This window comes from Ovis aries, chromosome 10 (genome assembly GCF_016772045.2).
Source record: "Ovis aries strain OAR_USU_Benz2616 breed Rambouillet chromosome 10, ARS-UI_Ramb_v3.0, whole genome shotgun sequence".
Taxonomy (NCBI): domain Eukaryota; kingdom Metazoa; phylum Chordata; class Mammalia; order Artiodactyla; family Bovidae; genus Ovis; species Ovis aries.
Window position 1 is genome coordinate 11549139 of NC_056063.1, and position 13170 is coordinate 11562308.

A 13170-nucleotide genomic window follows, 5' to 3' on the forward strand; every position below is an offset into this window, starting at 1 on the left:
GTGTCCGACTCTTTGCGACCCCATGGACTGCAGCATGCAAGCCCTCATTGTCCATCAGCAACTCCCACAGCTTGCTCAAACTCATGTCCATTGAGTCGGTGACGCCATCCAACCATCTCATCCTCTGTCATCTCCTTCTCCTCTTGCCTTCAATCTTTCCCAGCATCAGGGTCTTTTCCAGTGAGTCAGTTCTTCACACCAGGTGGCCAAAGTATTAGAGTTTCAGTTTCAGCTTCAGCATCAGTCCTTCCAATGAATATTCAGGACTGATTTTCTTAAGGATGGAATAGTTGGGGACTCTCAAGACTCTTCTCCAACACCACAGTTCAAAAGCATCAATTCTTTGGCACTCAGCTTTCTTTACGGTCCAACTCTCACATCCATACATGACTACTGGAAAAACCATAGCTTTGAATAGACAGACCTTTGTCGGCAAAGGAGTGTCTCTGCTTTTTAGCATGCTGTCTAGGTTGGTCATAACTTTTCTTCCAAGGAGTAAGTGTCTTTTAATTTCATGGCTGCAGTCACCATCTGCAGTGATTTTGGAGCCCCAAATATAAAGTCTCTCACTGTTTCCATTGTTTCCCCATCTATTTGCTATGAAGTGATGGAACTGGATGCCATGATCTTAGTTTTTTGAATGTTGAGTTTTAAGCCAGCTTTTTCACTCTCCTCTTTCACTTTCATTAAGAGGCTCCTTAGTTCCTCTCTACTTTCTGCCATAAGGGTGGTGTCATCTGTATATCTGAGGTTATTGATATTTCTCCTGGCAATCTTGTTTCCAGTTTATGCTTCATCCAGCCCAGCATTTTGCATGATGTACTCTGCATATAAGTTAAATAAGCAGGGTGACAATATACAGCCTTGATGTACTCCTTTCCCAATCTGGAATCAGTCTGTTAATAGCAATACATCCCAAGACAGACTGAATGGGAAAGCACTTCTGAAGTTAAGGTGGTAAGAGTCAAGGAAAGTGAAAAGTGAAAGTCACGCAGTCATGTCCGACTATTTGTGATCCCATGGAATTCTCCAGGCCAGAATACTGGAGTGGGTAACCTTTCCCTTCTGCAGGGGATCTTCCCAACCCAGGAATCAAACTGGGGTCTCCTGCATTGCAGGCGAATTCTGTACCAACTGAGCTATGAGGAGAAGAAAGTCAAAAGAGTCACTCTTCAGGTCTGGTCCCTCCTGAGACTACCAGATGTATACACGTGGAAAATAGGCAGCCTGGTGCCTCAAATGCCATCACTGCAGACATCTGCAGAGAACCTAGAGATTTCTAGCTAACTGTGTTCATGACTGTGAGGATTAGAAGCCAGGCTTCAGTTAGCTGCTATCCTTCTGTTTTATTTTCTCTAATGTTTTCTCTTTTAAAAAAATATTTATTTATTTGGCTGCACTGGCTCAGTTGCGGCATGCGGGATCTTCGATCTTCACAGCAAATGCAGGAACTTTAGTTGCCGCATGTGGGATCTAGACTCCTGACCAGGGACAGAGTCTGGGTCCCCTGCATCGGGAGCTCAGAGTCTGAGCCACTGGGCCAGCAGGGGAGTCCTGATAGTACTGTTTTCATCCCGCTGCTTTCCCCTACTAGTGTCAGTCACGGAAGATACTGTCAGCAGCCTACCCAGCATCCATCCTCTCCACTGTCTTCCTCACTGTTCACGGCGACGATGCACACAGCATCACATGAACTATAGGTTAATTGGTATATAAATTTTGTGAAGTTATTTCTCTTAATACTTTGAACATACCCAGCCCTTCCAGCCTTTCACGGGAGCTTGCGGCCAATTCAATAATCAGTCCTCATCAGGTAATGCAGTTTCCCCCTGATTGGTCCATTTCTTCCTCTTTTATTTTTTTTTTCTCTTGTTTTGGCTGTGGGTTGCAGGGAGTCTTTGATGTTCCACATTTTTTTAGCATAATCTATTCTGGCCTGCATCTGTTTTACTTATGCTACTCAGGATTCACTATGCTGGGATTAACATCATTCTGGAAAATTTCTCAGTCATCATCTTTGAATATTGCTTCTTCCTCACTCTACACATTCTCCCTTCCTGGAGCTCTGATTAAACGTGTAGATCTTCTCAAGCAATCCTCACGTCTCTTAACTCTTTTATTATCTTTTACTCTACATCAGCTCTAGACTGGAGCTCACTGATTCTTTCTTCAGCAGTGACTAATTTGCTATTTAACCCAAATATTAAGTGTTCTATTTGGTTCCTTATCATGTCAGTCTTTCTCCATTAAGTAGGATATTAGTCTTTTACTTTCTAAAAACAGCTTTATTGAGGTATAACTGTCATACAATAAAACTGCTTATGTTTAAAGTTTATAATCCGATAAGTTTTGACATATGTATACACCTGTGAAACCATCACTCAAGATAATGAACATATTCTTCACTCCCTAGAGTGTGTTTGTAATCCTCACTTTCCCCACCCTGCCCAATCCACAGGTAAGCAACCACTTGTTTTCTATCATTACAGATTTACACTTGGTACAATTCATATAAACAGAACCATACTCTTCTTTTATGGCAGGGGGGTGGGAATCTGGCTCTTTTCCCCTAGTATAATTATGTTGAGGGTCATCCATTTTTGTCTTATGTATCGACAGTACATTCCACTTTATTGCTGAATGGTCTTTCCCTGTACGGGTATAACCACACGTTTAATCCGATCAGTAGCTGATGAACATTCATTCATTCATTCATAAGTTTTTCTCTTAAACGTATAGTTTCATTTCTTTTGGGTAAATACTGAGCAGTAGAATGGCTGGGTCACGTGTTAAGTATACACAAAGTTTTTTAAGGAACTGCCATACTGTTTTCCAAAAACTATCTTCTCCATGCAGGAAGGTGGGGTAATCACACCTCATTGGTTTCCTATTTTCCAAGGATCGCTGGCTTTTGTTGACTGATGTCCACTTTCTTTAGAACCACTGATTCAGATACTTTGTTTGTGGTTTCAGTTGTTTCAAACAGGAGGGTAAATCTGGGTTCTGTTTTTATTTTTTCCAGTTTTATTGATATATAACTGACATATTGTATACGTTTAAGGTATACAACACAACGTGATATACGACATACTCCTCTCCAGCCCTCTCGATGATGAGACCCAACAAATGATTCAGAGGTGAGATAGACTTTCCAGCATATTTCAAAATGCCAGCCTCAAAAAGCAGCTCGAGAATACACCCCAGCTCTCAGCCTCCTTAGGAAGGGGTTTAAAAGCACCGGAGAGTGGAAAAAAAGGGTGAAGAGACAGTTTCTTCACATCATTTAAAAGCAGTTCAATGTCCCAATCCCCCTTCTACCAAATAAATGACTCTTCGATTTTTTCCTAGCCATCTTATGGTGTGAAGAGATATCTTAACTGTGGTTTTGATTTATACTGCCCTGATGACTAGTGATATTTAGCATCTTTGGTTGTATATGTTGGCTGTTTGTATGTCTTCTGCAGAAAAATGTCTATTCAGGTCCTCTGCCCATTCTGTAATTGGATTTTTTTTTTTTTTTGCTATTGTGTCATATGAGTTGCTTATATATTTTGGATATTAATATATCATATATCCAATATATGATTTACAAATACTTTCTCCCATGCTGCAGGCTGCATTTTCATGTTGCTGATTGTTTCTTTTGTTGTGCAGAGACTCTGAGTTTATTGTAATCCCACTTATTAATTTTAACCTTTGTAAAGCTTGTGCTTTTGGTGTCATATCCAGAAAACAGTTGTTACATCAAGAGCTGTTACTCCATCTTGACTAGAAGAGGAAGTTTCACCTGGTATTTTTTAATAGTCTCATTCTTTGACCATATTTTCTATTCTTTTGCATTAATAATTACAATAATATTCATTGGAAGTTTCTATTTGATAATTCTATTATCTGAGGTTCATAGTGAACTAACCTTAGGATTTTTTTTTTTTAATTCTGGTTTATTTTTGGACAACAGTGTTTCACACACACATCAAGCAGGCCAAATAATAATAATAATAATAAACCACAACTTCATAGTCAAGGAAAAAAAAGAAAACTTTATCACTGGCCTTTTTAACCATCTCATAAAAACCAGCTACTTATAGTACAGCTACATACATGCACAAAAGGGTTACTGGCATTCTCGAAATAAGACTGATTTTTTGTTGTAGCCTTTGCTTTTTTTTTTAACAACATTTTCTTTCTCCTTTGAGATTATAATGAACATGGTCACACCACAAGGAAAGTCAGAAGTAAGAGAGAGAATGCTGGGAAGACTGGTTTGCTCATCTGAGATCATTATTAAAGATGGCTAACCCCTAACAATATATACAAATATATAAAATGTAAATATAAAATACCAATTTTCCGTTTAAAAATACTTTAAGAAAAAAGTACTTTTTCTTGGAAGTTTCGGCTTCTTTTTCCTCTCCTGTTGCAAATCCATGCTGTGTGGCTCTGGCTGGACGGTGGAGAGCCCACGGTGGGCAGGCCAGACTCCACCTGGCAGTTTAGGGTCTGAGGCGCGAAGAGGAGGGTGAATGGGCTACAGCAGCCTTTTCCGTGAGCTTCACTTCTCCGTTTTTGCTGCTGGTCATCCTCACCCATCTTCCGCTTCTTTCTGTCAGTGTCCCCATCCCGGTCATCTTCAGCTGCTGTTCTGCCCACAGCTGCTGCGGATGCCTCATCTTCCTCACCATCCCCCTCCTCCTCCTGTTCACCCACCTCACTGTCAGCCTCCTGTTCCCCATTTTCCCCATTCTCAGCATTCCCATTAGCAGGCCCTCGCTCCCATTCTCCAGCTCCCCCGCAGCTTCTCTCTTTTAAGTCCTTGGTAGTGATCTTGGCAATGGCAACCCACTCCAGTACTCTTGCCTGGAAAATCCCATGGATGGAGGAGCCTGGTAGGTTGCAGTCCATGAGGTCACTAAGAGTCGAACACGACTGAGCGACTTCACTTTCACTTTTCACTTTCATGCATTGGAGAAGGCAATGGCAACCCACTCCAGTGTTCTTGCCTGGAGAATCCCAGGGATGGAGGAGTCTGGTGGGCTGCCGTCTATGGGGTCGCACAGAGTCGGACACGACTGAAGTGACTTAGCAGCAGCAGTGATCTTGGAGTTGGTGTCCGTGGCTGCATTTGGCACGATGGGGCCAGTGACGTTATGCAGCAGACTGAAAAGAAAGCAGGAGGTCGAGAACCCTGGCCATGAAGCTGCCGGAGTCCACAGTGGAGGCGGAACTGGAGGTGGTTGAGCGAGTGAGGAGCCAGGCAAGGGGACAATGCAAAGACGGCTCCTGAGAGCAGCCAGTGGGGGAACTTTAGAATTTCCTATGTCTGCTGCTTCTCACTCAGGAGGTATCTTTCTTATATGTTCTGTGATACTGAAATGTGAGTTCACCTTCAACAGGGTATTATTTGAAGAAATACTGTGCAGCCTGGATTAAATATATGACGTGGCAAAGCAATTCTCCCGGGGCCCAAACTTACTGCCAGTCAGGGGCCATTGTTATCTTAACTACCTGGCTGGAAATTTCTAAAGTCAGTGATCATTCAAAATCTAGTCATAAACCTAGGTGAAGGTAAACCTAGGATTATGAATGTTCAAAAGAACAATTTTTCCACCCAGCTACAAAATACAAGTTTCCTTAACATCTGTCTGTGCCAGTGAGTGGACTGTTTTCCCCCTTAGGGTATAGTCTTCCAAGGACCCCATGAATTGTATGCTGAGCTCTCTAATACCCCATTTCGCTTTGGACCAAGGCTTTAGCATGTGCCTCTACCTGGAATATAAACCCAGGACCCCTGGACTTCCAGACTACACAGCCTTCTCAGTCCTTCAGAGCTGTTGCAGTGTCAGCTCACTCTTACTGTTGTTATCTTCCTCTTCATCTTTGGCTCCTGAAACTTACCTTAATTTCATGTGAAATTAGGTTGCACAGTGGCTGGTGATGCCATAAACCAAGATATTAAACTCAACATATTAAACAAGCTCGAGCAGAATCAAAAGGCAAAGAAAGGGAAACGTGTCACTGTTAGGATGAAAGTATGGTTCTAATTTGTGAATACTTTAAAATTCCCTCTGGCACGTTGTATCCTCTTCTATTACTTACCTGCTGCTTCACTACTTGTATTCTTTCCACTGGAATCTTTTATTAGAATCTATGCTGGTGGTTTTCAAACTATGTTCTCCAGGAGAAAACTGAACTGGTCTTATCCCTGAGCTCTTTTGGAGCTTGGATAAAAGGCTTTAGATACAAGACTGAGGCTTAAAAAGTTGGGAAAATCCCTTTTCTCTAAGACCAAATATTTTAAAAGTATAATTCCTTTTTGTTAAACGTATTTGTTTGTCTGTGCCAGGCATTAGCTGTTACAAAGATGGTCTTCAGTCTTTGATGCAGCATGTGGAGTCTTTAGTTGTGCCATGTGGGATCTAGTTCCCTGACCAGGAATCGAACCCAGACCCCCTGCGTTAGGAGGACAGAGTCTTAGCCACTGGACCACCAGGGAAGTCCCTAAAAGTATAATTCTTAAAAAATGGATCTAATATGAAGAAATAACTCAATTTGCTTTATACCAATTTTATCTTACAGAAGTTTTAATTGGTGTAGAAATATCCTTGACTAAAAGCTACCTTGAGATTCCACATCAAGAGTGGACTGTTTTCCCTAAACAGATTAACCGCTTACCTTTCTTTCTCTTAGGCTGTTCTGGTGATGAGGGTCCTGGTGAGTGTGCATAAGTCTCTTGAACGTGCTGAGTTTCCATCACTTCAGGAATCCCATCTAATGTGACGGACACATGGGTGACTGGGGCAACAACAATGTCATCTTCAGAGGAACTAAATATATTATTATCTAATGGGAATAAAATCAACTTTGTATTATAAATCAAAATAATTTCATAACATATTTCCTATTTCTTTGAAGATTAAAGGAGAAATGAAATCTTGAATCTAGCCCCTGGTTTTTACTTCCTCTGCCCTAAGTCAAGTTCCCTGGATCAGTACAGGTTTGACTGGACCATTCAATGTCTTCCTGACTTGACTTCCTATCCCCAGTCCATCCCGGCGCTCTTCTGCGTTTTTAGCATTGCCGCTAAGGTTTTTCTCCACAACCTAAGTCTGACCTGACCATATCATTCCTCTCTATAAAAACTTTACAGAGTGAAAATTAGAAAGAAAAATAAAACTGACCTATCTTCTCATTGTTTACAGGTGGGAAAAAGAACAGCCAAATTCCATAGCATACCATTTTGAACATCCACAATATATAACCCATTACGAAACATTACTTCAGTCATACCAAAGCATTTTGAATCTTAAACATTTCATTCTTTCACAGATCTATGTCTTTGGTTCCATCGACTCCCTCTACCTTGAATGCCCTTTCCTGTCTTCTTCTACACGTGAAAAGCTTATTTGTCACTAACAGCCCAGGTCAAAACATTCCTTCCAAAGAGTCAGTCACCAGTATTTTCAGCTAGATAAATCTCTCCTTCCAGAACACTCTGCTATCCCTCTTCTGGCCTTTATTTTTGGCTTTAACAGTTATTTACATAAATAACTGTCTTCAAAAGAAAACGGTAAGCGTGAGGAAAGAAAAAAAATCTATTCATTTCTGTATCATGTTTGCCTAATTTATTGCTGTGCATACAGAAAATCCTCAATAAACATCTTAAACTGATTTAATCATAATTCATTTTATCAGTCTGACTACTTTTTTGTCAGAAAAGTCCAAAGGAGAACATGGATTTAAAAGCAAATCAATAAATGTGGTAGGAAATTTTATGCCATGAAGTCTTAGAAAACATTTCAATGGATTTTTGCCTATTCACTGATGAATACTGACAGAAATCACTAAATTTTAATTGTTTGGACCCTAAATACACTAATACTTCACCAATGAGGTTAAGAAGATACTCTGCATAACCTCTCTGACACCTAAATTACCTTTTATTTTCAAAGTCTTCATTCCTCAAATCTAAAAAAAAAGTCCTGTTTGACTGAACACTTTAGTAAAGGTACCTTAACCGGTACTATAGCTTACAATGCACTTAGGATGCTAAAAAAAAAAAAAAACATCACTCTGGTCTCTTTCTGTTTATCATCTAAAACAGAGAGATGACAGGAAAAGATTTTCAAGTATATAACCATAGTTCTACTGTAGAACATAGGAAACGACATTCAACATCCTGTGATAAACCATAACAGAAAAGCATATGAAAAAGAATGTATGTATATGCATATATGTTACTGAATCACTTTGCTGTACAGCAGAAATAAACACCACATTGTAAATCAACTACACTTCAAAAAACAAAAGCATGAGAACGTGAACAGCCATCTCACTCACTCATGCGCTTTTCATCCAGCATAGGGCCAGGAGAATCCATGTTGAGCAGTGCCTCAGCAGCCTCGATGGTTTCAATTGTTTCATCCCCATTATGACAAGAAGCTTCGACTATAATACATTTAAACAGAAAACAGAATTAGCATAAGACATCTGTTGTTCTAAAAAACACAGATTTGGGGATTTCCTGGTGGTCCAGGGATGAGGACTCTGCTCTTTCACTGTGGGGGCCCAGGTTCAATCCCCGATTGGGGAACTAAGATCCAGTTCCTCCATAACAGTTAAAACCAGAAAAGATAAATACCTCAAAAAGCCTAGTAAAGTTATTAAAACAGGACACTGTAACACTTCCTATTAAAAACTGAAGCCTTCTATTTAAAATCTTATAGATTTAAGGCATAGTAGAAAAGGAGATTACTCTTCTGTCAAGGCTCTGGAATTCCATGAATTGAAGGAAATATCCCACTAAAACCAATTTTTTCCTAAAAACTCAGGCAAGTAAGGCACAGATAAGTCAATAATCAATTACCATCTTCTAAACATTTATATAACTCTAGCTATTCATTTATATAAGCTTTATAAATATTTTAAAGTTCTGCTAGGTAGATGAAAATGATGAAATCAGTTTATATAACTATTTAATTACATAGCAATTAAGAAAATATTACAAGAAGAATTTCAAGTCACCTCTTTGTCAAGCTTTTATAATGAGAAAGAACAAACATACACAAAAGTAGAGGAAATCATACAATGAACTGAATGTATCAAGGACCCAGTTCAATATTTAACAATCAATTTTCCTTGATCTATACTCCCCAGCTCAGGAAAGACACAAGATTATTTCAAAGTGAACCTCAGACAGCCTGTCATTCGTTGTAAATATTAGCATATACAGACAATACCATGGTCACATCTTTTACAAATCAATTATTCTTTAAATCAGATATCCATTTAACACTGAAATTTCTCTGTCTCAGATTTTTTAAGAAGTTGGTTTGTTCACAACAGATTTCAAGCAAAGTTCATGCGTTACACTTGGCGGCATGCACCTTCCTTCCTATTTTTTGTTGTTGTTGTTGTTTTGCTGTTTAACTTAACAGAAACAGGGTCAATCTGTTTGCAGTTCCCCACATTTTAGATTTTGCTGATTATATCTCTGTGGTGTCACTTACCACAGCCCTCCCACATGTATTTCCTGTAAACTGGTAGATATTTCTATAAGAATGACTTGATTCACATTCAATTTTTCGCCAAGAATACTTGAAGGTAATGCTCTGTGATTCTATGTGCTTTTTTTGAAAGTAGGTAGTCTTTCCTCAGTACTGCTAGACTGAGAAGCAGTTTCAAGTGTTGCCAGCCTGATCCAGTCATCATTAAATTTTCCAACAGCCTTTCATCTAAAGGCTTTAGCAGTTATTGATGACAGTTTGCCTAGATCCAAGAGTTCATTAGGGATTCCAAAATGGTGATAATCATAATCTTATCATTCCTCTCGCATTTATTAGCTAGAATTTCTACAAAGAAGAACTTGCTGTCATCAACTATCTGGCTACCCTGAGCCACGGTTTATACCATAAAGGCAACTTAAATGCTTGGATCTTTTCCTGTTATTCACTAATTTTCAGAGTAAAAAACGGGATCTTTCAAAAGTGACCACTGAGTTTAAAAGATTTTTATTAGTTTCTAGTTTATGTTTCTATGTTTAAATATAAGCAAACACATACATATCATTTTTGTTCTCTCCCTTATCTTAAATAATGAATAACTATTCATGCTGTACTGACCCTTGCTTTTTAAACTTCATATACACTAGAAATCATTCCACAGCTACATACAGAAATCAAACTACCTTTTGAATTTCAAAAAACATAAAGCAAATTTAGTATCAGTGATCTAATTTGTAAAAGTCTGTTTATTACACTCAGCCTCAGTGCTCAGGGCAGGAAATGCAAAATAAATTGGTGAGTCCTACATAAAACAGGAATGAAAACCAAAAAAATAGTACAACTAAGCTTTTAAAAACACAGAGAAAATGTTCTCCCATCATTAAATGGATTACAAAAATTTCTTGCAGGCAACACTCAAACCCACGAGCTTTTTTATTTCTTCCAGTTTTACTGAGATATAGTTGACATGCAGCATTGTGTGAGTTTAAGGTGTACAGCATAATGATTTGATCATTCCAATCATGAAATGATTATCACAATAAGTTTAGTGAATATCCATCATTTCATATCAATATAAAATTAAGGATACAGAAGAACTTTTCTTGGGATGAGAATTGAAGAATTACTCTTAATTTTTATATATAACATGCCTCAGTGTTACTTATATTTATCATATTGGACGTTATATTCCTAGTACTTAATCTTCTAAATGAACATTTGTACCTTTTGACTTTGTCCAATTCTCATTCCCCTCTCCCCCACCTCTGGCAACCACAAAGTTGGTCTCATTTTCTGTGAGTCTGTTTGCTTGTTTTCGAAGTACACCTGCCCTACAACACTGGTACTTCCTCAACATAGTGACCGGGTACTTCTGTACATTTCGAAATGATCGCTACAATGCCCAGTTATGAAATGTTACCATACTAAGACACTACACAGTTATTTACTATACTCCCCACACTGTACATAGTAATACATATATATATATATATATATATATATACATAAAGCTATTCATCACTTAAGTTCAAATGCATTTTAACAACCCTGTATTTTTAAAAATTAATTTATTTAAATTGGAGGTCAATTACAATATTGTAGTGGTTTTTGCCATACACTGACATGAATCAGCCATGGACAACTTGCATTTTTATTCCCCAACTACATGTTCACTGTTCTTTGACATCCTGCTTTACATATTTTTGTTCTGTGTATCTCAACTACAATTATTGTGGATATAGATAATTTCACTACGCTTGTCTTTTAACCTTTCTACACGCCTAATTTACTATCTTTGCCTTCCTTTCATGATTTCCATGTTTCTAGTTGTGGCCTTTTCTTTTTCAGTTAGAAAAGTAACATTTCTTATAAAGTTGGTTTGTGGGTGCAGAACCCTTTTAGCTTTTGCTTGCCTGTAAACCTTGGTCTCACCACCGAATGTGAATGAAAGCCTTGCTGGGTAGAGTGTTCTTGGCTGTAGATGCTTCCCTTTCACCACTTTAAATATTAGGAACCATTCCCTTCTGTTCTGCATGGTTTCTGCTGAAAAGTCACCTCGTGACCTTATGCAAGTCCTCGTTTGTAACTTGCTGCTTTGCCCGTGCCGCTTTTAAAATCCTTGCTTCATCTTTAATTTTTGCCACTTTAATTATAGTGTGTCTTGGTGTGGTCCTTCTTGGGCTGATCTTGTTTGGGACTCTCTCTGCTTCCTGGACCAGGATGTCTGTGTCCTTTCCAAGATTAGGAAAGTTTTCAGTTATTATGTCTTCAAATATATTCTCTGCCCCTTTCTCTCTCTTCTCCTCTGGGACCCATATAATACAGATATTAGTACACATGATGTTTTCTGAGAGGTCTCTTTAACTGTCTTCATTCCTTTTCACCATTTTTCCTTTTTCCATTCAGCTTCAGTGATTTCCAACACTGTTCTCCAGCTTGCTAACCTAATCCGCTGAATCATTTAATCTACTGCTGATTCCTTCTGGCACATTTTCATTTCAGTTATTGTACTCTTGCTCTGTTTGGTTGGTCTTTACATTTTCTAACTCTGGCAAAAACTTCTAACTTCTTGCTCTGTGCACCCATTCTTCACCAGAGTTCCTTGAACAAGTCTATAATCATTACCTTGAGTTCTCTATACGGTAGATCACCGATCTCCACTTGACTTAGTTGTTCTTCTGGGGTTTCGTCTTCATTGAGAAGATTATTTCTCTGTCACCTCATTCCGCCTAACTTGCTCTTTTTATTTCTGTGTATCTGGTAGGTTGGTTACATTTCCCAGTCTCAGAGAAGTGCATCCCTCCTGTGCATCCCAGCAGCACGCTCCCCTCTGGTCACCAGAGCTATGAGCTCTGGGGCGCCCTCTACAGGACCTGTGGCTCCTCCTCTTGTGACAGGCGGCCTATTGTGAGTGAACTGGTAGTCGTGGCTGGTGCTGGGTGGGCTTCCAGGACGAGCCTTGCACAGAAGCTGCCAGAGACCCCAGGTGGTCCCAGGACTAGTGCTGGCTCACAAATGATCAGAGTCAGGTTCTAGAGTGGGGGAGTTGAGTGCTGGCTCACAAATGGTCAGAGTCAGGTTCTAGAGTGGGGGAGTTGTGGGGCCTGGGGCCCCAGATCTAGGGTTAACCTGCTAGAGACAGGGCCAGTTCCTGGCACAGCTGCTTGTGGGTCCAGGGTTGTGTGTCCCCTAACTGGTGTTGACCCACTGGTGAATGGGGCTGGATCCCTGAGCAGCTGGGCTGATGGGTCTAAAGGGGCCCATCTCCTTTAACAATTTCACTTTCAGATCCTCAAGACTGGTAAAGAAGAAGAATCTCTACTTAGGAGTTCTTAGTCAAATGCTTTTCAAAACATTTTAACCACACAAGCTTGTTTCAAAGGAAATTTTATATAAAACCCCAACATATAAACATATTAAAGTGGTATTTTCACAGTGCACATTTCATAGGTTAAAACAGTGTCTATGAACAGGAAAATTTGAAATCAGGGATTATAGATGACAGCGGCCACCTAAGGTAAGTCTCACATCCATAAAAACAGTTCGATCTTTTTATTATTAAAAATTTCCAACGGAATCAAAATTCTGGGACACAGTAAAATGAATTCTCACATATCCATTCTCAGGATCACTTGTTATCAATACATAGTTAATGTTCTTTCATCTCATG

General features: G+C 39.3%; 1 protein-coding gene across 18 annotated transcripts in view; it reads right to left on the minus strand.

The window, feature by feature from the left end:
- Positions 1–13170, minus strand: part of ELF1 (E74 like ETS transcription factor 1) — a 117158-nt gene that overhangs the window by 13158 nt on the left and 90830 nt on the right. For all 18 annotated transcript variants that reach the window (XM_060394267.1, XM_060394261.1, XM_060394266.1 and 15 more), the window contains 2 exons: positions 8338–8445; positions 6673–6840 (listed from right to left, as the gene is read on the minus strand). In XM_060394267.1, the coding sequence (XP_060250250.1) occupies positions 6673–6840; positions 8338–8445 (276 nt within the window). The remainder of the gene's footprint in view (positions 1–6672; positions 6841–8337; positions 8446–13170) is intronic.